The sequence below is a fragment of the Hylobates moloch genome, unplaced genomic scaffold (genome assembly GCF_009828535.3).
Source record: "Hylobates moloch isolate HMO894 unplaced genomic scaffold, HMol_V3 SCAFFOLD_8, whole genome shotgun sequence".
NCBI classification, from domain to species: domain Eukaryota; kingdom Metazoa; phylum Chordata; class Mammalia; order Primates; family Hylobatidae; genus Hylobates; species Hylobates moloch.
The window spans coordinates 77,033,924-77,058,083 of record NW_026652283.1 but is presented as its reverse complement, the minus strand read 5'-3'; the positions used below and the strand labels follow the sequence as shown (position 1 = coordinate 77,058,083).

General features: G+C 50.3%; 2 protein-coding genes and 1 long non-coding RNA gene across 6 annotated transcripts; 1 reads left to right on the top strand and 2 right to left on the bottom strand.

Annotated features, from left to right (window-relative positions):
- Positions 1–496: 496 nt before the first annotated feature.
- On the bottom strand, positions 497–9,760 carry BAP1 (BRCA1 associated protein 1). 4 transcript variants are annotated; one of them, XM_032161357.2, is made up of 17 exons: positions 9,317–9,756; positions 9,189–9,218; positions 9,029–9,083; positions 7,951–8,083; positions 7,441–7,560; positions 6,886–6,947; positions 6,661–6,803; positions 6,316–6,394; positions 5,739–5,862; positions 5,251–5,398; positions 4,610–4,794; positions 3,956–4,089; positions 2,919–3,397; positions 2,641–2,801; positions 2,282–2,374; positions 2,105–2,177; positions 497–1,927 (listed from the first exon to the last, which is right to left on the bottom strand). In XM_032161357.2, exons 1-17 carry the CDS (start codon positions 9,351–9,353, stop codon positions 1,794–1,796), a joined length of 2,190 nt encoding a protein of 729 aa, XP_032017248.1. In that variant the 5' UTR covers positions 9,354–9,756; the 3' UTR covers positions 497–1,793. The 4 variants fall into 4 exon arrangements, with proteins under 4 accessions (XP_032017248.1, XP_058298378.1, XP_032017247.1 ...); XM_058442395.1 differs by having other exon boundaries at positions 1,647–1,927; positions 2,282–2,443; positions 2,686–2,801; positions 9,317–9,760; XM_032161356.2 differs by having other exon boundaries at positions 1,647–1,927; positions 2,282–2,443; positions 9,317–9,759.
- A 298-nt stretch (positions 9,761–10,058) lies between these two features.
- Positions 10,059–23,523, top strand: PHF7 (PHD finger protein 7). Its single transcript, XM_032161355.2, has 11 exons — positions 10,059–10,756; positions 12,313–12,422; positions 13,499–13,551; positions 13,990–14,081; positions 19,710–19,811; positions 20,185–20,309; positions 20,778–20,937; positions 21,524–21,630; positions 22,098–22,214; positions 22,638–22,759; positions 22,971–23,523. The coding sequence occupies exons 2-11, from the start codon at positions 12,382–12,384 to the stop codon at positions 23,195–23,197; spliced, it is 1,146 nt and encodes a 381-aa protein (XP_032017246.1). The 5' UTR covers positions 10,059–10,756; positions 12,313–12,381; the 3' UTR covers positions 23,198–23,523.
- On the bottom strand, positions 10,501–12,299 carry LOC131384087 (uncharacterized). The gene is made up of 2 exons (XR_009214597.1): positions 12,076–12,299; positions 10,501–10,937 (listed from the first exon to the last, which is right to left on the bottom strand). It is a non-coding gene; the product is annotated as an uncharacterized LOC131384087 (long non-coding RNA).
- Positions 23,524–24,160: the final 637 nt, after the last annotated feature.

Here is a 24,160-nt window from a genome sequence, read left to right as displayed (position 1 = left end):
AGGACTCACTGCCAGGGGGCTGGTGAGGGGCTGCAGCAGCCTCAGCAGACGATGCAGTCAGCAGAGGAGAGCAGAACAGAGGTGGCAGCTTTGACCTGCTTTACCTGTCCAAACGCAACAAGGAAGAGATGCCCAGCACCCTCCCAGGGAGAACACACCACGCGAGATTAGATTAGAGGCAGCCCTGCCTCTTTGACCCAGAGTCCCAGCACCTCTCCAGGTTGCAAAGCCACAGATTTGGTGAAAGCCATGGCCCTCTCCCCAGCAAGTGCACCCTGTCTACAGTCCACCTGAAGCCCCTCCTCAGCTCAGGTCCTAAATCCCAGGCCTAGGATTCCAAGGATATCTGGCCCAAGACAGCTGGACACTCAAGGATCATCTACTTCTTACCTTTCTGGTCCCAGGGCCCTGGGCCCACAAGGTCTAGTAAGGCCCTCCCTCCCACCACACACGTCTAGCCCAGCCTCCATATCTCAGGCCAGCAACCACAGGAGGGTTCATTTCTCAGGAGATTCTTAGGAGAGTTTTATTCATTCATTGATCCAGTATTTACAGGGGCTAGAGGGGTCAAGCTGTGCTCAGCCCAGAGGCAGCTGCCACACTTGCCAGCACCCCCCACTCAGTCACTATGTACAGATAAAGGGGCCTGCTTGAATCACCTTTTTCAAAGCCATCTGGCAGAGGCCATGGGGCTGTGTTGGGGCCTGGGCTCCAGAGGCACTGCTGGGCCCATTACCCCTTGGCATCAGGCCCTCCGGAACACAGGGGCTCCAACTGGTTGTCTTGATCCTGCTGTCCCCCACCCTGAGTGCCTTGCAGAGGCTGAGGAAGCTGGAGTAGCAGGAAGAGCTGAGCGGTGCCAGCTTCCTATAAGCAGGCTAGGGTACAGCTGCTACCTGTCTCTGCTACCCCTGAGAGGGAGACATGGTAATACTGAGGGGCTGGACAGAGGCTCTTCTGAGCCTCAAGCTCTAGGGACAGAGACCTAGAGCCTAATTTAGGCCCATTGCTAGGGCCACAACACTGAAGGCGAAGAGCCCCAGAACCTTGCTGTGGAGAGCAGTCTTGAACAGCCTGGCTAGAACAAGGAAGACAGTTCACAGGCCACTGAACAGTTCCCACATGCTCTGCTCAGGCCATGGGATCCCAGCAGCCTGCTCACCCCAACCCCACTGGGACACCCTACTCCCAACCCAGCCCAGTGCTGGGTCCCTGAGTTTGGCACTCTCCTAAGAGGAATGGAGAAGGCCTGGCTTCCTTACAACAGGGACAGGCTGGTGGCTGGGGCTACAGCAGCAGGACCCAGAGCCCAGGACCCACCTAGGCCCCCAGCTAGGACGCTGTAGTTGGGACCATGGCATGATACAAGGACCTGGGCCCACCAGGACAGCTCCTAGGAGAGAAAGCATAGTCAGGTAGGAACTTATGTCAACATGGTGGCATGCTGGGTTGGAGCCCAGAAAAATAGATGTCTCTGATAGGTAAAATATATATTCTGCTGCCCAGGCAGAAGGGCCAGGTCCTGCTGCTCCACAGCCGGCTGTGGAGGAAGCTGCAGTACCTCGCTGTGCCCCAACTCCAGATGCTGCCTCCTGAGCACTACGGGGCTGATCTGCCGTGTCAGGCCTCAGGGCACCATGGAAGGAATGTGGCCTGGTTCCTCCCATTCCCAGGGCCTGGACTCTCTGGCTGGGACTATTCAGTAATACTGGGAAAAGGGGAAGTGGGGCAAGAAAGGACCCTGGTGAGGGCCACACGGCAAGAGTGGGCTGCAGAGTCAGGGCCAGCAGTCCTCACTGGCGCTTGGCCTTGTAGGGGCGAGAGCGTTTCCGCCGGTCAGGCTTCCGCTGCTTGTGGAGCCGGCCGATGCTGACCCCTTGGCGCCGCCGCACGGAGATGTTCTGCTCCACTAGGTTGGCCAGCATGCCTGCAAAGAGGTAGAGACCCTTGAGCAGGTGCTGGCTGCCTCAGGCCAGGAGCTGAGGCTCTCATGGCCCTCCCTGTGCCCCAAGGTCTGCTCAAGCCTCAGGAGAGGCCAGAGGGGAGCTGAAGGACACCACCCTCAGCAGGGCATTCCAGTTAAGACAGCAGCGCATCCCCTCACCTTCCTGAGCCAGCATGGAGATAAAGGTGCAGATGAACTCATCATAGTTGTGGGTCCTTCTCTGGTCATCAATCTGTAAGAGAGAAGAAGGCTGAGAGCACTGAAGCCAATCTTGCCAGAGCAGCCACCAGCGGACCTCGGGAGAGGCCAGATCAGGCAACTGGAGAAATCACCCACCTTGAACTTCTTCCTCTTCTCTACCTCTTCCTTGAGGCACGCCTCATAGTTTGCAATCTCAGCCTCCACACACTTTAGCAGTGCCAGCAGCTCCTGCCAAAACCCAGCATTGCACCTCTGATGGGGGCGGGCCAGCAACAAAGCCCCACGAGCAATAGGCAGCTAGAGGCAAGGATGAGCAGCGAGTCCATGCCTATGGAGGCCCCTGCCACCACCCAACCCAGAAAGTCTTCTGGCACATGGCTCCAGCCACCAATCTTCACACCAAAGTTCCAATCAAGAACTTGGCACCTGGGCAGGAGGAGCTCAGGCCTTATCCTCTGCCAGGATTAAAGGAGAAAACCACAAAGGAGGCTCACCTTGGGTGAGTATTTCTCCCCACTCAAGGGCTCGCCAGGCCTCACCATCCCTGTCTTCTCTCTGCTGTCCGTGGCTTCCACAACCTCCTTCTCCACTGGGCTGCTGGACCCCTGGCTGCCTTGGATTGGTCTCATGGAGGGCGAGGAACCCTTCCCACCCTCTGGGAAGAGAGGTCACAAGAAAATCATCAGAGCGCAGGACACTTTGCGGTCACTTGGCCATTTCCCTCCTCCCTCCTGGGTGCACCAAGTGGCCAGTGAGCCAGTCCACGGCCCACCTGTCAGTGCCAGGGGACTAAGCACCCCATCCTCAGCCAGGTGCAGCAGGCCTGTGCTGATGACAGGACCCAGGTCGCGGACAGCACGGTTGTAGCGTATGCAGTCAACACGCAGCAGGCTGTCATCCTCTCCAAAAAGCACCTTGGAGATGTGGGAGGTGACAGGGCTGGAGGGCCGCGTCGGGTTGGCCGAGCGGATGGGAGAGCGCAGTGGCGAGTTGAAAGCACTGCCGATCTCAGAGGCCGTGTCCGTACTCTCATTGCTGGGGGTGGGTGAGGGCTGCGAGTGTGTGGGCACTGCCACAGCTGGACTCCCAGCCCCACTGCTAGTCTTGATGGACAGAGGAATTGAGAGGTCCTTCTGGGACTCTTTGAGCTTCTCAGCCAAGACGTTGATGGTGTTGGGCTGCAGCACTGACAGATGCCCATCAGCAGAACCGCTCAATGCCCCTGGCTTCCCTGTTCCCTTCCCCTTATACCTGTGGGGCCCGAGAAGATGTGAAGCAAGGGAACGGGCCAGGTGACCATACCCAGCAGTACCCAGAATGGCTTAAATACATCCCGACCTCCAGGGGCTGACCCTAAAACTCCTTATACTTGGTCCAAGCAGCTTGAACTAGCCATGCTAAGCCTGGCATCAAGTTCTGTCAGCTGCAGCCAGGCGTCCTCAAAAGACACTTCCTCTATTCCAGCCATCTCATTCCTGGCCTTCTGCCAGTGCCCTGTGTTCCAGCAAAGCTGCCTCCCCACCACCCACATCTCCTCCATCCTTGCCCCAACCAATCCTTCAAGGCCTGGCTAAAAGGCCACTTCCAATAGGTGATGATATATGCTTATGTGCTCAGCCTTACCCCCCAGCCCACCAAAAATTTCCTGGGGACTTGGGGTCAGCCCTATCATGCCAGCCTCCCCCAGGGCCCCAAACTCCACAGGTGGTCAACATTATCTGCTGCAGGGCATTCTCAGACATAGACTGAGATATTCAGGATGGGATCTGAAGCACCCAGAACCTGGTAGCCTTAGAAAGCTGGGCTGACCTAAGGGCAGAGTTGGTGTTCTGCACGTCATCTTCCTCGTCATCCTCATAGTCATCCTCGTCATCTGAGTACTGCTGGGGTGGGCGGACTGGAACTCGGCTGCGGCCCACACCTGCCGCCAGGTCTTCTTCCTCCTGAGACAAAGACCAGGGCAGTTATAAACAAGTGCTGCTCGGCGCAGGCTGAGCCTAGACACTCACAGCCAGAGAAGCCAACATGGTTTTCCAGACTGAGTCAGCGGAACCCCTCCAGGTGTTCCATGGCCTATCCTTGGCTTGTGGGGAGGCTGCCACCCACTTACACTGCATAGAAACCTATGGAGGAGTTTTAAGAGAAACAGAGTGCCCTGAAACACATGCCTTTATTTTGCCAGTAAAACCCAACCCATAAAGTTGTACCAAGGAGCGTGACCTAAACATTTAATCCCACAGCCATGTAATTAGATTAAATTCAAAGGAGCTCTCCTGGCCTCTCTAAGCTCCTGCTGTTATGGGGCCCTTTTTGTATCAGGCAGAGGAACCTAGCAACCCAGGCCCAGGCAGCTTGACCCAGCCATGCCAAGGGTGAACACCAAGGAACCACATGGGGAAATTGCCTGTTGCAGGCTCTCAAGAGAATCAAGTAGAGAATCCTGCAAGGGTGCTCCCAGCTTACCTGCATGGGGGACTTGGCATAATTGTGATTGTCTAGAAAGGCCGGCAGCCGCTGGACAATGGGAGTGGGGTTGGGGGGAACCCCATTGAGGCTGCTGCCTGGAGGCTTCACCACCAGCTTGGGTTTGTTGGGAGGGCTGTGGGATGGGGCTTGTGTACATGAACCAGCCGCCTCCTCTGCACCATCTGAGACAGGGCAAGAACACAGGCAGGACCTCCAGTAGGATCTCCAAGAAAAGCTCACAGTCTCCCCAGCCCTGTGAAACAGCACCTCCCAGAGAAGAACAGCCAAGCCAGCTGGTGCAATGGGAGTCAGCAAGCTCTAAGTCATGATCCCGCAATGAGACAGAGCAAAGAATTAGATGGGAAAAAAGAGGCAGAAAAAAAAAAAAAAAAAAACCGCCTCTAGAGAAAACAAGAAAGGGAGTGTACATTACAGAGAAGAGCCCAGGGGCCTGTGGTAACAGCGGCCCTTTACAGGTGCCTTTCTTTAGGGAAGGACTGCTTTCCCTCCACCTTCTGACGGGGGAAGAACACTGCCCAAGGACATCCCCAGAAAAAGACTCTCCCTGCTTAGGCCTCCCACGCCAGACATTAGGGGGTGGCTCTGAGGCCCACAAGAGGTCCCAAACCCCCCAGTACCTGTGTGGGTGCCCTCAGAGGCTGCAGGGGCCCTGTTTGCTTCCAGCACCAGTGGGGACTTGTTGCTGGCTGATTTGGACTCCTCAGGCAGCTGTGACTCTTGAGACTTGTGGGTCTGAATCAGCTCTGGCTGTGTTACTCTTATCAGCTAACAACAGAATACAGGGCTCAGAGGAGAAAGGGTACACCTGGGCTTCTACCTTAAATAGCTAAGGGCTGAGGACCTAAAGGAATAATGGCCTTGGCTCTACCCATTCACTCACAGGGAAATAAAACACCCAAACCCAAACTACCTTTTAGAAGCTATTCTCCCTCGCCACTCCAAGTCCCACCTTTCCCACAACGGGGGCAAAGAAAAGATGTGGTTAGCTGAAGCCCAGATCTACAAGAGCGTATGTTCGCTAATCAGAGACAAATGCTGTGGGGGAAGGGAGGAGGAATGCAGGGAGGGTTGGGCTGGGCAGAGGCCAGGGAGAAAGGGCACCTACCTGCTGCAGAGCCTCTAGTACTGTCTGACGGTTCACCTTCAGCACGTGCAGCCTGGCCTCATACTTGATCCTGCGGTCGGGCACCACTGCCATCAGGTTGAAGCGGATGTCGTGGTAGGGCTCCCTGCAGTCACAGCCGCAGCCGTGAGAGCAGCTCCTGCCCCGGCCCCGCCATCAGGTTGAGGCAGATATCCTGGCAGGGCTCCCTGCAGTCACACCTGCAGCTGTAGGTATAGGCCCCACCCCAACAGGCAGGCAGCGACTAGCCATACACGCCAGGCACCTGAGCTGGTACCTTCCAACAGGCTGTATGAGGGGCCTATCCAGAAGTGAACTAGCAGACCTGGGCTGCCTAAGGCTCCACTGAGGCCTGCCCCTCCCCGAGCCCACCCAGGAGCAGGCCACAGGCAGCCCAGGCAGGAAATAAAGACAACAAGTTGAGAGCCCATGATCTAAGCCTGATCTTGCCAGATTCACCATATGGCCTCGCAATTTACAAATCACCTGGATACTCTCTGTCCCTCCCAAAGTAGGTACAGCTCCAGAGAGTAGAACAGGGCAGGCACAGGGCCCTTACCCTGCAGTGGCGAGGCCGATACGCTCCATGATGACCCGCCGGGCCTTGTCTGTCCACTCCTCATCCTCCCCCCAGGGCCCTAGTGGAGACCAAGACAAGGAATCAGCGAGAAGGAAACCCTGAGTTTGGGTAGGCCAGGAGTGGGAAGGAAGACAGAGAAGAGCAGTTGAGCCAGGGAATCAGGAGCTGGTCGGGCAATATGGTGTAGGGTGAAACCCCAGCCAGAGCTGGGTGTCGGTACCCACAACCCCTGCCACTGGGTCCCACATACCAGAAGTCCCTGAGCCCCAGCTCCCTAGGAGGCAGGCAGAGACACCCAACAGGCCTCCAGCTCACGGTGCCTACCATGGTCAATGGGGTAGACCTTCAGCCCATCCAGCTCAAAGAGCCGGCCTGTAATAGGCACATAGCTGACAAAGTGGAACGCCTCCATGGTCCGCACTGCACTAAGGCCATTCTGCTTCTCAGGGAGGTGGCGTGGCTCGGGCCTGGGGAAAGACAAAGTCAGGGCCCAAAAAATGATACTCCCCCTACTCCCACCCCACATCAGCTCCCACAGCTCCCACACACCTGGCATGGCTATTATGTGCCTTGGCCAACTCCGGGGCATTGCCAATCGCATATCCTTTGCTCTACGGGGAAGAAAATAAGGCCATATCAGAATAATTTCTCCTCAGGTAGGACTATGGGTGGAAGGCAAAGCTTCAGAGAGCAGCCTGGAGGCATTCCAGGAATCGGAAGGAACACAGACAAACTTTCTTAAAGGGCTGGTGGGGGCAGAAAAGAGCTCTGGAGTCCCAAAGAGATGGACTGTGCTGGCCTTGCATGGTAATTAGTGGACACTAGGAAGCAACATGGCCTGAGAGGAAAAGTCCTGACAGAGAAGGTTCTGACATGGTGTGACTTAAGGAAAGTCTCCTCCCTCCCTAGGCCTGTCTCCTTTCGCCACAACTGCGCCTAAAAACAATGGCCTTACACTATTTAAGAGTCAGATGTAATATAAACGATCATTTGAAAAAGAAACAGCCTAATAGTACCCAATATCATGTGATAGCATTCCCAGTGGCCCTCAGGGTCAGATCTGCCCAGTTGGCTGTGAGCCAGGATGAAGGCACTGCAGCTTACCTCAGGGCTGAAGCCCTTGGTGAAGTCCTTCATGCGACTCAGGGTGGGTCCCAGGTCCACGTTGCTGCAGTTCAGGAGCACACTCAGCAAGGCATGAGTGGCACAAGAGTTGGGTATCAGCTGTGAAACCAAGAATAGTCACCCATACACAGCACCCCTCACTGCAAGCCCCAAGCCCATATACATCAAGAATGGGGATCCACAGCAGGTCAGTCATATCTGGACAACTCCCCTTCTCAGCTCCCTTCATCTTTGCCTAACGTTTATTAACAAGCACCTACCAAATACCGACTGGATATCTGAGGACACAGAGAGTAGACTCAGACACCCCCCTACTCTAAAACTGTTCCCTTTAATGAATTAGAGCTCAGTTCCTTCTGCCAGAGGATTTCTGTAGCTACCGCCCCTAGAATCTGCCTATCTCCTCCTCCTGTCTTCCTCCATTTCCACTTCCCCAGCAAAAAAATGGCAGCATCCCACCCTCCAAACAAAACACAGAGTCCAGCAGACCTGGTGGGCAAAGAACATGTTATTCACAATATCATCATCAATCACGGACGTATCATCCACCAAGGTAGAGACCTTTCGCCGGGACCGGCGCTCTTCGATCCATTTGAACAGGAAGATAAATCCATATACAGGGCTGGGGGAAGTAAGGGGCAGAGCCAGATCAGCGAAAGGGGAGAAGGCAATCAGCATTCCCTTCTTTCTCCCATTAATCCTTTGCACTGCGTCATCACTCAGGTGTCCTTGCTGTGATCCCAACTCTCCCCTGGCTACTTCCCAACACTGGGTCTGAAGTGGCCTTGTGCCCTCACACACGAAAGGCCTGCCACAGGCAGAGCAAAGCATAAGCTTCGGGCTGTGATGCTCCAGGAGTCCACCCAGTCTCCTTATGAAGTCTATGGTTCTGGGTACGAGAAGAAAAGCTGGAACTGAGGGCCAAGGATGGGACAAGGTAGGAACACAAAGTAAGACGAGAACAAAAACTCTGGTGAGGAACTGAGGCACTCCTTCTCACTTGTGGGCCCCAATGCAGTCAGGAAAGCAAATGAACACCCACACTAATCTCTTTTGTTCCAGGAAATTAAAGTAGACTTCTTGGTTCAGTCACGGTTGCTACTGTTGCTACTCTCTTACACCTCTATTCTGCAGGACCACTGGGACAAGACTCTAAGTGTGGGCACCCAGGAGGGGCCTTATCACCCCAACCAATCCATAGAGGATGACTTTGTGTTAGAATTAAAGCCAGACACACATGGGCACACTGAAATTAACACATTACACAACTGCACAAAAGCCATTGTGTGACCTGGGTCTTCCCGCTGCAAGACCAGGAAAGCAGCTGAACCAAAGGATGCTTAGGGGTGGGGAGGGGGCTGCTACAAAAAGGGAAGCGCTAAGAAGATTGGGAGAAAAGAAAGTATCAGTTTGATCAGGAGCGGGCACTCAGAGCTCAAGGCTGCTTCTTTATGTGAGACTTTACAACGTAGGGTTCCTGGCACTGCCTTCCCTAAGGGGCCCTGTTCTCTGGGACCTTCCCCAGCACTCTGGATGTAAGGGGCAGCCCTGGTGTACAGCCACTCACCCCTGGCATTTGCTCTGAAGGTCGTAGATCTCCTCCACTTGCACCCCTTTGACACCTGCGATGGGGAAAGGAAAGCGGTAGGGAAGGACAGCCCCTGATGAGTGAGGGCGCAGGGCTGGGCCCCCACAATCCCGGTCCGGCAGGGAGAAGGGGCTCTTACCGAAATCTTCCACGAGCAGGGTGAAGAGGCCTGGGTGGGGAGACAAGAGGAGGGGGTGATGGTCAGGCAGGCGCGTCCCGGGCCCATCCGGCCTCCCCAGCCCATGGCCCTCCCGGTCCCCTCCTCACCTGGGTCGCTCTCCAGCTCCAGCCAGCCCTTATTCATCTTCCCGCGGGGCAGCCCCTCAACGCCATGTCCAGGCCCTCCCGCCCCACCGCTGCCCCCAAAGGGAGCCCCCACCGCCCCCGGGGCTCCTCAGTCCCACACACAGACAACGGGCCCAGCCGCGTCACCCGCCCGCGCCGGCGGCACGACGTCACCAAGGTGCGACGGCCCTACTCCGCCTCTGGGCTGGTCTTCCGCCGGTCCGACAGCAGATGCGGGCACGCGCTCGAAGGCGAAAATCGCACGCGCGGAGGGACGGGGGCGAAGGGGAGGGCGGGACGGGGGCGAAGGGGAGGGGCGGGATGGCGGCGAAGGGGAGGGGCGGGACGAGGCGGGCGAAGGGAAGAGGGGGTCCGGGCGATGCTGAGCGCTGAGGCTCGAGAGAAGGGGCGGGACGGGCGACGGGAAGGGGCGGGGCCGGGCAGTACTAGGCCCGGGTGGTGCGAGAGGAGGGGCGGGGCGGGCGAGGGGAAAAGGCGGGGCCAGGAAGTGCTGGGCGCGGGAAGTGCGAGAGGAGGGGCGGAGCAGGCTAGGGGAAAAGGCGGGGATGGGCGGGGCTGGGCGCGGGTGGTGGGAGAGGAGGGATGGGGCGGCGAGGGGAAGGGGCGGGGGCGGCGAGGGGAAGGGGCGGGGGCGGCGAGGGGAAGGGGCGGGGGCGGGAGGTGTTGGGCGCTGAGGCGCGAGACTGGGGGACGGGAGGGGCGCGCGGCCGTTAGCGCGCGGCCGTTAGCGGTCGCTTTCTACCAACGGTAGGCGTCGCAGCTGTTCCCGAAGGTCACAGTCCGCGTGACCCGCCCCCTTTTGCGCGCTCGCAGTCTTCGGCGGCGCAGTCACCGCGCAGGGCGGCCGCCCGCAGGTAGCTACCACGGCCTGTGTCAACGACTAAAGCTCCAGTACAGCGGCGCCCTCAGAGACAGCTGGGAGGGTGGCTCTGGCCGGGAGTGGCGGCCGGTGAGCTACCGCGAGGAGGAGCGGCGGAGGCGACCTCGGCCCGGCCCTGCACTGGCCGCCCGGCAGGCGCGACATGAGCCTGGTCTGGCATCCGCGGGATGCCCCTTGAGCCCCTTCTCAGGCGGTTAACCTCCGGGGAACGGTTGTGACCACACCGACACGTATTTTACAAATAAATCATTCTTGCGGCGGCGGGTCGAACACGTTTATTTATTTTTGATTTTCTCAACAAGCATTTACCCAGCACGTGTCCAGTGAAACAACTTGATAAGCGTTCCGAGCAGCGTCCGCCGGGTTAGGAGGCCACTGCCTGGCAGCTCGTAGAGGCCTCATTTGCAACGCTCCCCCTCAGATGTTTTGAAGATAGTGACGTCTTGTAACTAGCAGTGTATGCACAGAATCCTGCTCGAGGAACGTCTTGGCCCAGCGATGCAAAGAACTGAAGTTTCAAGGTTTTATGTTTATTGCTGGATGGTCGGGGTAGCCCCAATAACTGGGAACTGCTTCGCAGTCCGCTCACGTGGACCCCTGTGGGAACAGCGAGGTCAGGACATGCCCTTCTCTCTCCTCTTCCAGCCTGTCCAGTGTTTTCCTTGAGGAAGAAGCCATCAGATGTCATTGTTTCTGCAACTCCTGGGTTAGAGGAGGAGACAGAACAAGCACAAAGAAGGGGAAGGCAGGGTGGCTTTGGTTTCTTGAACAGTAATTTTCTCAGTCGTCCTTATTCATGCAGAATAGTTTAAAGTCCCTGAAGATATTCACGATCTCCAGCCGTGATCGGAGGCCATGGATACTGGAGTGTCTCTGGAGTGACCTGATTCACCCAGCGCTCCTTCTAAGAAATGCTGTCCTTCTTCTCTCCCCTGACTAGACCTTGCTTCACAGCGGTGGATTTTCTTTCGTTCCCGTTCACTTTCAGGGATCTCCCCGTTAACCAGTGAAACTGTACATTTGTTTTATAGTTTGTTTACTAATGAAAACAGGTAGTAGCCGGAGTTGGCTGACATTGGAAATAGGAGACAAGGTACCTTCTGCACTTTTGGCTATTGTACTCGGCTCAGATAGAGACAAAGGTTGGGTACAGACCATACCTCAGTGGCCACCTGAGCCTAGGTGAAAATTGATAGGAGAGGCCAGGCCTGGTGGCTCACGCCTGTAATCCCAGCACTTTGGGAGGCTGAGGCGGAAGGATCGCTGGAGCCCAGGCGTTGAAGACCAGCCTGGGCAACATGGCAAAACCCCGTCTCTACAAAAAATTAGCTGGTGCGGTGGCATGGCACCTGTGGTCCCAGCTACTTGGGAGGCTGAGTCAGGAAGATCATCTGAGCCTAGGAAAGTGGCACTTTGATGCACTCACCCACTGCACTCCAGCCTGGGCAACAATGAGAGACCCTGTCTCAAAAAAAAAAAAGTGATAGAGCCCAGGGGGTGTTGGTCAGTGTTACCTCTTGTCTCTCACTAGAGGGAGTTCTTGCTTTTAGGCAGCCCAAATCTCACAGGCTCCTTTGCCTAGGAAAAAGCTACCTTATCTAGCTTTCACTGGGTAGAATTAAGGCACCCATACTTAGGTGCAAAAGGAGACTTTTTTTCCCTGAGTGCTACTTCACGTATTTTTTTGTAAGCACAAAGAAACAACCATTTAGCTAGGTCAAGTAATGTTCTAAGTTCTTTTGCTACTGTGTGATAGCAGTATAACATGAGAGTTAGTGTTGGCCTCTGGAGCCAGGCTACCTGAGTTCAGATCTCATGTATATCATTTACTAACTCTTACCTTGGGCAGGATACTTAAACCTCTCTGTGCCTCAGTCCCCTCATCTTGAAAATGGGGATAGTAATGGTATCTACTGCATGGCGTGTTTGTGAGTTAACACATGTCAAGTACCTAGAACAGTGCCTTTTATTCCATCACATGGGTTGGGAGGTGAAGTGCACCATTGCCATGACCCTGGGGAACTTGATAACCAAATCTAGAATTAAATTGCTTACCAAACCCCATTTATATTTATAGCTGGAAGAGCCTGTATTGTCCTCACAGTAGTATAGAAGAATTCAAGAGAGGAGAGAGAGACAGCACCGAATGAAGACTGTAAAAGAAAAGAAGGAACGCCAAAGATTGAGGTAGAAGTAGTTGACACAGGGAATTTGGGAGAAATTGTCCAATGGCCTGTGGTATAGGCTGCACTTTTTCCCCCTTTTGTCATAGTCTTGGGGGTTTAGGTTGGACAGTGTGGAAGCGCACACTGGGAGCTGGGAGCTGTCATACCTGACTTATCAGTGCTGTCCCTAGTAGCAAAGTGCTGACTCTGGAACCTTGCTACCCAGATTCATATCCTAGCTCTGCCACTTGCCAACAACTGTGACAGAAGGCACTTCATTTCTTTATGCCTCAGTTTCCTCATCTGGAAAATGTACATACTAATGGCATGTACTTTTTAGAGTATTCTGTAGATTCATTGAGCTACTGTAGATTAATTGAGCTAATACATGTAAAGTGCCAAGAATAGTGCCTCGCAACGGGAAATACTTTTATCAATTTTGGTTCATTTTAGTATGCTTTGTAAAGGTGGTACCACCTGAGATTCAGAGTAGTTGGCAGAAGAAACAGTAAAAAAGTAAAAGAGGGTTTGCTCTTGCATTCATTCAGTCAACGTAGGCAGTACAGGCACTGGGGAGAGAAAGATGCTTACAAATCCAGTTCCTGCCCTCAAATAACTCAGTATGTTTTGCACTTAAAAAAAAATATATGAAATATGGCCAGGTGCGGTGGCTCATGCCTGTAATGTCAGCACTTTGGGAGGCTGAGGTGGGTGGATCACCTGAGGTCAGGAGCTCGAGACCAGCCTGGCCAACATGGTGAAACCCCATCTCTACTAAAAATACAGAAATTAGCTGGGCGTGGTGACAGGCGCCTGTAATCCCATCTCCTCGGGGGGCTGCGGCAGGAGAATTGCTTGAACCCAGGAGGTGGAGGTTGCAGTAAGCGAGATCGCGCCACAGCACTCCAGCCTGGGCAACAGAGCAAGACTCTGTCTCAAAAACATATATATATGAAATATGAAAAGAAGCTGATGTCTTAGGCTGTAGATTTGTTGGTCCTTCATCAGACCCATGAATGGCATTTTAAGGGAAATGTTAAAAAGGTTATCAACAAGATCCTCAGAGAACACCTCGTGCTTCTTATTTCTCTTGTTTAGAAAATCTGCCAAGACTAGGAGGGTAACCCAGAGGAAACCGTCTTCAGGGCCTGGTAAGAAAGACTGGAGCTTGTGTTCACCTACTGCCTCCAGCCCTCAGCAAAGAAGGCCACCTGTATGCGGCAGTATACTTGCTTCTTCTCTCTCTCCCAGCCCTACTTGCTTCCTAGATTCTCTAAGATCTTGAGGACTCAGGAACTGCCATTTTAAATTACCATGTCTGAAGTTCAAGAAACAAGTTATTAAAGTCACTTTAGAACAAAACAAAACAAAAGTGAAGTGAGCAGTTGTGGCCAACTTGTTCACTGTAACCAGAATTACATGACAGCCTAATTGATACCAAATAAGACCTCATCCCAACCTTCCTCCTTGCCAAAATGACCCTTTTCCTAGTATTCTACTCCTTCCTTAGAGGAATGGTTACATTCTCACCCTTCTCTTCCATTCTTAATGGTCAACTTAAGCCAAATTCTGAGTGTCCTCTCTTCCAGTTTGCTGGCTATGCCTTCGAGAACCTGGGGATCCCGAAAAATTAGGGGAATTTCTTCAGAAAGACAGTATCAGCGTGCATTATTTCTGTCTTGTGAGTATGAGGCCTCCTTTGCTTTGAATATCCTATGGCTTTTGGTGTACTGACTGTTCTCTGTTACATTCATCCTCAGATCCACAGCCTTGTTTTTTTTGTTTTTCTTAATAGCTTTTTTGTTTTAAAATCTATTTTTAAGGCTGGGCGCAGTGGCTCGCGCCTGTAATCCCAGCACTTTGGGAGGCCGAGGCAGGAGGGTCTCTTGAACCCAGGAGTTCGAGACCAGCCTGGGCAACCTTGTCTCTACAAAAAAATTAAAAAAAAAAAAAAAAGCTGGGCATAGTGGCAAACGCCCGTAGTCCCAGCAACTCCGGAGGCTGAGGCAAGAGGATCGCTTGAGCCCTGGAGGTGGAGGCTGCAGTGAGCAGTGATCACACCACCACACTCCAGCCTGGGTGACAGAGGAAGACCTTGCCTCAAAAAAAGAAAAATGTATGTGTCTGGTATAAAACCCTGACAGTATAAAGTAAGTTCAGTAAAAAAGTCTCTTCCCTAAACAATGTTCCCAATCCTTCTCCCTCTCCCCAGAAACAAATGCTGTCAAAATTGTAACATCCTTCCAATTGCTTTTTCCCAGTATTTTTTTATTAGGTATAACTTCCATACTGTAAAAATCACCAATTTTTTTTCTTTTTTTGAGAACGGAGTCTCACTCTCTCGCCCAGGCTGGAGTGCAGTGGCGTGATCCCGGCTCACTGCAACCTCTGCCTCCCAGGTTCAAGTGATTCTCCTGCCTCAGCCTCCCAAGTAGCGGGGATTACAGGCACCTACCACCATGCCTGGCTAATTTTATATTTTTAGTAGAGACAGGTTTCACCATGTTAGCCAGGCTGGTCTTGAACAAAATTCACTAATTTTAAGGGTCCAGTCTGATAAGTTTTGATAAATGTATGTCCCCATATAACCACCACCCCAATCAAAATAAGTAACATTTTCATCACCATAGAAAGTTCCCTCCTGCCTCCTTTTCCAGTCAATCCCACTAGACGTAATCACTGTTCTGATATATGAATTATTTTTGGCTATTCTTTTACTTCATATAAGTGAAATCATATAGTTTATAATCTTTTGTATCTGGCTTTTTTCTCCCAACACAGTGTTTTGAAGATTCATCCATGTTGTTGCATGCATTCGTAGCTCATGCCTTTTTATTACTTGGTAGTATTCAGTTGCATGAATAAGTTACTATTTGCATATCTGTTCACCTGTTAATGAACATCTGAATTGTTTCCGTTTGAGGACTATTATGAATAAAGCTACTTTAAGCATTCATGTACAAGTCTTTTTGTGAACATGTGCTTTCACTTCTCTCATGCAAATGCCTAGAAGTGGAATTACTAGTTGTATGCTAATTAGATATTTAACTTTATGTGAGGTTGCCACATCACTGTCCAAAGCGGTTGTACCAGCTTACACTCCTACCAGCAATTTATAAGAATTCCAGTTGCACAGTATTCTTGCCAAAACTTCGTTTTGTCAGTGTTTTTAATTAGCCATTCTACTGGGTGTGTATTGGTATTTCATTGTGGTTTTAGTTTCCATTTTTCTGATGACTAAAGCTTCTTTTCATGTGCTTATTGGCCATTCACATATTTTCTTTTGTTTTTTGCTTTTTTTTTTTTTTTTTTTTGAGATGGAGTCTCGCTCTGTCGCCCAGGCTGGAGTGCAGTGGTGCAATCTTGGCTCACTGAAACCTCCACTTCCCACGTTGGAGCAATTCTTCTGCATCAGCCTCCCAAGTAGCTGGGACTACAGGTGCCCGCCACCACGCCTGGCTATTTTTTGTATTTTTAGTAGAGACAGGGTTTCACTGTGTTAGCCAGGATGGTCTCAATCTCTTGACCTCCTGATCTGCCCACCTCCGCCTCCCAAAGTGCTGGGATTACAGGCGTGAGCCACTGCACTTGGCCTGGCCCACATATTTTCGTTTGTTAAGTATCTGTACAAATATTTTTGCCCATTTAAAAACATTGAGTGGTGGTCGGGCACGGTGGCTCACACCTGTAATCCCAGCACTTCGGGAGGCCAAGGCGAGCAGATCAGGAGGTCAGGAGATGGAGACCATACTGACTAACACGGTGAAACCCTGTCTCTACTAAAAATACAAAAAATTAGCCGGGCATGGTGGGGGACGCCCGTAGTCCCAGCTACTTGGGAGGCTGAGGCAGGAGAATGGCGTGAACCCAGGAAGTGGAGCTTGCAGTGAGCCAAGATCACGCCACTGCACTCCAGCCTGGGTGACAGTGCCAGACTCCGTCTCAAAAAAAACAAAACAAAACAAAACAAAAAAAAAAACATTGAGTGGTTTTATTATTGAGTTGTAGGAATTGCTTATATATTTCGGATACAAATTGTTTTTCAAATATATGTATTGAGACTATTTTCTTCCTAGTCTTTGGCTTGTCTTTTCATTTTCTTAATGGTGTCTTTCAAAGAACAAGTTTGTAATTGTAATGGAGCCCAGTTTATCCATTTTTTCTTTTATGGTCAGTGCGTTTTGTGTGTTGCAAGAAATCTTTGCCTACCCATAGAATTGCCTTGGTGCCTTTGTCAAAATCAATTGACCATATATCTGTGGATCTGGATAATCTATTTATGTCATTGATCTATGTATCTATTCTTACACCAGTCCCCACTGTCTTGATTATTATGGCTTTATAGTGTCTTGAAATTCAGTATTGTTAGGTTCTACAATCTTTTACAAGATTGTTTTGACTATCAGGTCCTTTCTTTATAAAGTTTATATTAAGCTTGTCAATTTTTCTTTAAAAAAAAGTCTACTGGGATTGTGATTGGGATTGCATTGAATTTATAGGTCAATTTGGGAAGAATTGACAAGTAATATTGAACCTTCCAATCCATGGACATGGTATATTTCTCCACTTATTTGGGTCTTTTAAAATATATCTCAGCAATGTTTTGTAGTTTTAGTGACGAAGTCTTGTACATCTTTTGTTAAATGTATTCCTAAATATTTTGTGGTTATGCTATTGTAAATAGTATTTTTATTTCATTTTTAAGTTTACTGCTGGTATATAGAAATGCATTTTATTTTTGTATATTGATTTGTATCGTGTAATCTTGTTAAATTGAGTTTGATTAGTTGTTTTTGGTTTTATTTTGTTGTAAATGCCTTGTGTACACAGGATTCCCTATGCACATAACCATGTCATGTGTGAATAAAGACAGTTCTACTTCTTCCTCTCAATCTTTGCCTTTTATTTCTTCTTGCCTTGTTGTATTGGTTAGGACCTTTAACCTAACATTGAATAGAAGTGGTGTGAGTTGTTATCCTTGTCTTGTTCTCAACATCAGGGGACAGCATCTAGTTTTTCACTATTTTGGTTTTTTTTGTTTTTTTGTTTTTTTTTTTTGAGACGGAGTCTCTCTCTGTCGCCCAGGCTGGAGTGCAGTGGCGCGATCTCAGCTCACTGCAAGCTCTGCCTCCTGGGTTCACGCCATTCTCCTGCCTCAGCCTCTCCGAGTAGCTGGGACTACAGGCGCCCGCCACCACGCCCGGCTAATTTTTTTTGTATTTTTAGTAGAGACGGGGTTTCACCGTGGTCTCGATCTCCTGACCTCGTGATCCGCCCGCCTCGGCCTCCCAAAGTGCTGGGATTACAAGCGTGAGCCACCGCGCCCGGCCAGTTTTTCACTATTAAAGTATGTTAGCTGTAGGTTTTTTTCATAGATGTTTTTATCAGGTTGAAGATCCCTTTTATTCATATATAGTTTGCCCAGAGTATCATGAATGGGTGTTGAATTTTGTCACTTTTCCTGTATTTGTTGGGATTACCTTGATTTTTCTCTTTAATTTTGTTAATGTAGTTTGTTACATCAACTAAATGCTCTAATGTTAAGAGAGTCTTGCATTCTTGGTATAAACTCTACTTGGTATGATGTATTGTCCTTTTTATATGGTGCTGGATTCAGTTTGGATGTTTTGTTTGATTTTTATATCTGTGCTCATGAGAAAGATTGGTCTGTGATTTTCCTTTCTTGTAAGTCCTATCAGATGTCAGGGCTTAGTTAGAATTTTGATGCATTTACAAGCATATACATTTTTTACATAAAAATTAAACATTATACAGAGTGCTTTGTATCTTGGCTTTTTTCCATCATACATATTTTGGAGATCTTTCTGTATAGAACATACAGATTTAGTTTTTTCTTTTTAGTAGCTAATTTATAGAATCAATACATGCTTATTGCAGAAAACATGAATGATACTTAAAAATATAAAGAAAACAAATCACTCATCCCAAAACCCTGAGATAGTTTTAAAATATATGTTTCAAAAGTCCAATTCCTTCCCCCATAATACAGAATGACAACAATCAAGAGATATTAAAACCATGTTTTTCTTCCTGTATTACTCTGAGAAGAGTATTTACTCTGTACTAAGAGGTGATGCAGCAGGAAGGGTAAGAGTGGGGATTCCACGGGCCTGGGTGTGAATAGCCAGCTCTGCTCCTCCTTGTCCTATAACCCCGGTGGGCAGTGTCACTTGCCACACTGCACCTCAGTGGCCTCCTCTGTAAGAGGAGCGACATAATAGCATCTGCCATTACAGGATTTTTTTTTTTTTTTTTGAGACGGAGTCTTGCTCTGTCGCCCAGGCTAGAGTGCAGTGGCGTGATCTCGGTCACTGCAACCTCCGCCTCCCGGGTTCAAGCGATTCTCCTGCCTGAGCCTCCCGAGTAGCTGGGATTACAAGCGCACACCACCACGCCCTAGTTTTTGTATTTTTAATAGAGACAGGGTTTCACCATGTTGGCCAGGCTGGTCTCGAACTCCTGACCTCAGATGGTCTGCCCGCCTCGTCTTCCCCAAGTGCTAGGATTACAGGCGTGAGCCACTGTGCCTGGCCAAGGATTGTAAGCATAAAATGACTAAATACAAAGGAAATGTTTCCCCCAAAGTCCCAGCACACAATAGCAGCCCTCAGTAAATGAGAGGCAGCCTAGAGCAAAAGTTAAGAGTCCAGGTTCCAGAGTTCTGTGGCCTTGAGCAAGTCACATCACCTCTCCTATAAAATGAGGACAATAATAGTACCTACCTCCTAGGGCTGTTGGGAGGACTCAATGAGTTAATATTTAAAACCACTTAGAGTACTCAACATATGGTTGGTGCCATGTAAGCCTTCATTAAATAAATTACCCTGTCAATGCATATATATTCCACCAAGCTGTATTCTTTTTTTTCTTTTTCTTTTTCTTTTTTTTTTTTTTTTTTTTTTTTTGAGACAGTCTTGTTCTGTTGCCCAGGCTGTAGTGCAGTGGCACGATCTCGGCTCACTGCAAGCTTCACCCTCCCGGGTTCACGCCATCTTCCTGCCTCAGCCTCCTGAGTAGCTGGGACTACAGGCGCCCGCCACCACGCCCGGCTAATTTTTTTGTATTTTTAGTAGAGACGGGGTTTCACCATGTTAGCCAGGATGGTCTCCATCTCCTGACCTCATGATCCGCCCACCTTGGCCTCCCAAAGTGCTGGGATTACAGGCGTGAGCCACCGCACCCGGCCCAAGCTCTATTCTTTAGCTCTCTTACCCTGTCCTTCTCCTCACCTCACTGCACTGTTTCACTGATCATCAATGTTAACAGCCTGGTTCTACTGCCCCCCCAGATCTTATCTAGTAAGCTGCCTCAGCGGGGCCAGTCCAACAGAGGTTTCCATGGATTCCTGCCTGAAGACATCAAAAAGGAGGCAGCCCGGGCTTCCAGGAAGGTTAGAATCCCCTGAAGTGAGGACCTTGGGGTAGGCCTCTTTTCATACCTCACCCATCATTCCTGTTTCTATTCTCTTCCCTACGTCCTAGTTTAGATGTCAAAGGACTCTTGGAGTTTCCAACTAGTCCTTAAGTTCCATATTCCTCTGGAGTATGGTGTCCTAAGTGAGAAGAGGGAGAAACATCTTGAGAAAATAGGAAAGAACTCAGTGCTGCTTGAAGCTCAGCTTCCAGGTGCCCCAGAGCATTCAGGACCACTGAGGACAGGGAATGGCTATTATTTCACAAAACTTCCATTTAATAGAAAGATGTGCCACACTGTCTGTCTGCCTTCCTTGGGGTCCTGAGCACTGTCTGGGAACTCATTTGCAGATCTGCTTTGTGTGCAAGAAAAAGGGAGCTGCTATCAACTGCCAGAAGGATCAGTGCATCAGAAACTTCCATCTGCCTTGTGGCCAAGAAAGGGGTTGCCTTTCACAATTTTTTGGAGAGTACAAGTGAGTGAGGAAGGGGAAAAGTCTGGCTTCCTTTTTACAACTTATTATTCAGCCACTAATGAAATCAGAGTCCAGTTCTCACAAGCAGGCCTGTTTTGATTCACCCGTGAATCTGTCCCTCCATTCAGTAATAAGAAACAGTGTCTTGACTTGGAGATTTCACAGGGGTTTCTCCTTGTTTCCTGCCCCTCCTTAAATTACAAACAGCTGGGGTTCTTAGACAGCTGCTCAGCACTAAGTGGGGCTTTCAGGAACAAGAGGCTATGGAGACAGTCCTGGGAACTTTGCTCAATAGACGAGCAGCCGTGAGAAGGCATGTGGCTGTTCTTCACTCTGTCTCTCCTCTTCCCCATGAGTGTGGAGGTTCACTGGGCACCAGCCTGGGTGGCTGGCTGCCCCTCCTAGAGCGGGCCATTGGGAAACTACATCGATGACAATCCAGAAACCAAGTCTGTTTACTGGCCACAGATCATTTTGTGACAAACATCGCCCAACACAGAACATCCAACATGGGAATGTGGGGGAGGAAAGCTGCATCTTATGTTGTGAAGACTTATCCCAACAGAGTGTTGAGAACATCCAGAGCCCGTGTTGTAGTCAAGCCATCTACCACCGCAAGTGCATACAGGTGGGGCTTTTTCTGCCCTGGGTCCCTTCCACCATTGCCCTAGTTCTCTGCCTGGAACCAGAGCACCCTGGGAATGCTCAGGTGTGCCTCAGCTTTGGTGCTCCATGCTGGAGGCCTGTATTCAGGGCTGGTTTCAGGCAGTTAGAGGAAAGTCAGTCCAGTCTGTGGTCATTCCTGGCCTATAGGACCTCACCCATGATAAGATTTAGAATAAGCAAAATCTTCGGCATTGCTAGAGCAAATGGGCTCATCCCAGAATGAGCTGAGGATCCTCTATGTCAGCCTTACTTCCTGGGATGAAAGAAAAGGGAAACATGTATCCAGGTACCTGACCCCTACTCAGTACTGCCGAGCCCTATGGCCAGAGATGACAGCTGAGGTACTCCTGGGAATTCTCTTGAAAGTATTTTGGTCCCAGGTCTGACACCTGGATTTGCAGCCCTCACCCTAGCCCACCCAAACTCCTTTTCCTGTACCCTCAAACTCTCTCAGCAACATCCTCTTTGTAAGGGGGGGGGTTGGAAGGGGAAAGAAGGTAGTCAAAGGGTTTTTACAAACACAGAGCTCTTCCCTGTTTCTCTTACAGAAATATGCCCACACATCAGCAAAGCATTTCTTCAAATGTCCACAGTGTAACAATCGAAAAGAGTTTCCTCAAGAAATGCTGAGAATGGGAATTCATATTCCAGACAGGTAGTGGGAACCCCAAAGCAGGAACTGAGCCAGGGAGTGGGTTGCCTAGATTTCCAGAGAGGAGGTGAGTGAGAGGATAGTTCAGAGAATAAGAGCAGCAGAGGCACTGATAAGAAGGAAGGGGAGGAGGGAGTGCTTTTCAATTATCAAAACAGAAGAGAGGGGGAAGAAGTTTGCGGGGGAAGGGGGTGCTTATTGCTAAAAAGGGCATTTGGAGAATCAGAATTCCCTGGGGGGTTGAGTTATTGGATTCCAGAGTGGAACTAAGGAACCTGCATGCACGTTCCATTCATCCTGCTTCAACCCTCTCCCACTGCCAGGCCACTTGACCAGCCTTGTTGGAAGTGTTCGGGCAGCCTACTGAACTCTTGCTGTGCTTAGCTTGGGTTCTTCCTAACTCCTCCCTGATAGACAAAAGTTTCACCAACCCATTATGTTCTTATTCACTGTTTCTTCTCCCACTGCAGAGATGCTGCCTGGGAACTCGAGCCAGGGGCTTTCTCAGACTTATATCAACGCTATCAGCACTGTGATGCCACCATCTGTCTGTATGAACAAGGCAGAGACAGCTTTGAGGATGAAGGGTAGGGGAAGGCTTCTGGCTAGAAAGAGCTCTCATCAGTGCTATCTTAGAGTTAGACCTTGGCACAGTTATTAGAAGTAAGAAATTCACTCTTGTATGCAGACCTTAGGATAAACACGATTGCTAAGTCTCATTCTTGACCAGCCCCTGACTCACTTGTGTGCAAGTGAACAGGTCTCCCCTGCAAGGTCCGCTTCACCTTGTGCCCAGTGGAGAGACATTCAGAGCCAATTCCTTTCCTAATCTACCTTTCAAGGGATTATGACTGATGGCAGGTTTCCAGGATCAGCACTCATCCTCTCTGAGCCATACATTCATCTTGGGTAAAATGTGCTGTAAAAAATGCCTGGCCCATAGCAAACATCCAAGAATGGCAGTTGGTGTTCTGTATGTCTCCACAACCCTTCCCGGGCTCTTCCTCTAGGAGGTGGTGCCTCATTCTGTGTGCTACATGCGGATCCCACGGAACCCACAGGGACTGCTCCTCTCTTAGATCTAACAGTAAGAAATGGGAGTGTGAGGAGTGCTCACCTGCTGCAGCCACAGGTGAGGTTGGAGGGATGGGCCGGCCTCAGAGCAAGGAGGGGGCTGTAGGGACTTGTGGTGCCTGGGAAAGGAGGAAGACATTCCACCAGAGGGGGATTAATAGTTGGTGCCTTTGACTTTGGAAGGAAAGTGGCTAGAGAGGAGCTTAAGGACCTGTGCCTGGGAGAAGCAGAGGCTTGAGTTTTCCTATCCTGCCTTTCTCTCACCACAGACTACATACCTGAAAATTCAGGGGACATCCCTTGCTGCAGCAGCACCTTCCACCCTGAGGAGCATTTCTGCAGAGACAACACCCTGGAAGAGAATCCGGGCCTTTCTTGGACTGATTGGCCAGAACCTTCCTTATTAGAACAGCCAGAGTCCTCTCGTGGCAGGAGGAGCTGCTCCTGGAGGTCCAAGGGCGTCAGAATCACTAACAGCTGCAAAAAGTCCAAGTGACACCTTCTGAGTAGCTGCTATCCCACACAATAGGGTATGAAGCTGCGCTCCTCCATCGGGTTTGGGGAGGGAGTGCTCTGGGACTGTGAGACAAGGAAGCAGGGCCAGCAGTGAGACTATGAGCCAAGCAAAGAGAAGTCCCAGTGGAGCATGAGGAGGGAGCAGTCCAGATGCCAACAAAGAAATGCATTTATGGCTACAAGAGCGCCTCTGCCTTCTCCTCCTCTCCTCCCACCAAGGATTCTTCCACCTTAATCTTGTTTTCATATGCCTCTTCTTACTTCACCCATGTTTGTTGTTATGCAAATAAAGGTTTTCTCTCCGTTGGTGTTTCCTTATAAATTCATTCTGAAATTTGTCTGGGTAGTAAAGATTCTACGGGGTAGAGTACGAGAATAAGAAAACTCACCCTCCTAATCCATAAAATTTAGGGAATTAATGTAGAACTTTTAGCTTAGAATATAGACATGTTTCTTTGGAGGGAAAGAAACCTGTTTATACGGAAATTGGCGTTACAGGGACAGAGAATCTTCATCAATCATTGTGCAAATAATAACTACACAGGTTCTCATTAGGGAGGTGAGCCAGCATAGCAGTCCACACTGGATGGAGAATAGACCCTTGTTGCAAGGCTTGGGGCCCTGGACTCAAACAGGTCAAGGACTGCCATGCTTATACATGGGGCATAAGGGACTCCATTCTCTCCAGACTGGTGTGGGCTTCAGCACACCTCCACAGCATGAGTGAGCCCAGTCAAACCCTCACTGCCCGGTGGTTCGAGCATTTCCGTCCAGAGTTTAAATATGAATTTGCATGCCAGGACATTCAAATTAGGCAAGGTGGCCGGGCGCAGTGGCTCATACCTGTAATCCCAGCACTTTGGGAGGCCAGGGCAGACCACTTGACGTCAGGAGTTCGAGACCAGCCTAGCCAACATGGTGAAACCCCATCTCTACTGAAAAT

Bases quoted from the DNA above. Each gene is read 5' to 3' on its own strand.
- BAP1 (XM_032161356.2), bottom strand. From the start codon at position 9,353: ATGAATAAGGGCTGGCTGGAGCTGGAGAGCGACCCAG. The intron at 9,084-9,188 runs GTAAGAGCCCCT...TCCCCATCGCAG, and splicing joins CCTGCTCGTGGAAGATTTCG to GTGTCAAAGGGGTGCAAGTG. The intron at 1,928-2,104 runs GTGAGGGGATGC...ACCTCTTTGCAG, and splicing joins CTCCATGCTGGCTCAGGAAG to GCATGCTGGCCAACCTAGTG.
- PHF7 (XM_032161355.2), top strand. From the start codon at position 12,382: ATGAAGACTGTAAAAGAAAAGAAGGAACGCCAAAGATTGAG. The intron at 13,552-13,989 runs GTAAGAAAGACT...CCTCTCTTCCAG, and splicing joins GAAACCGTCTTCAGGGCCTG to TTTGCTGGCTATGCCTTCGA. The intron at 14,082-19,709 runs GTGAGTATGAGG...CTGCCCCCCCAG, and splicing joins GCGTGCATTATTTCTGTCTT to ATCTTATCTAGTAAGCTGCC.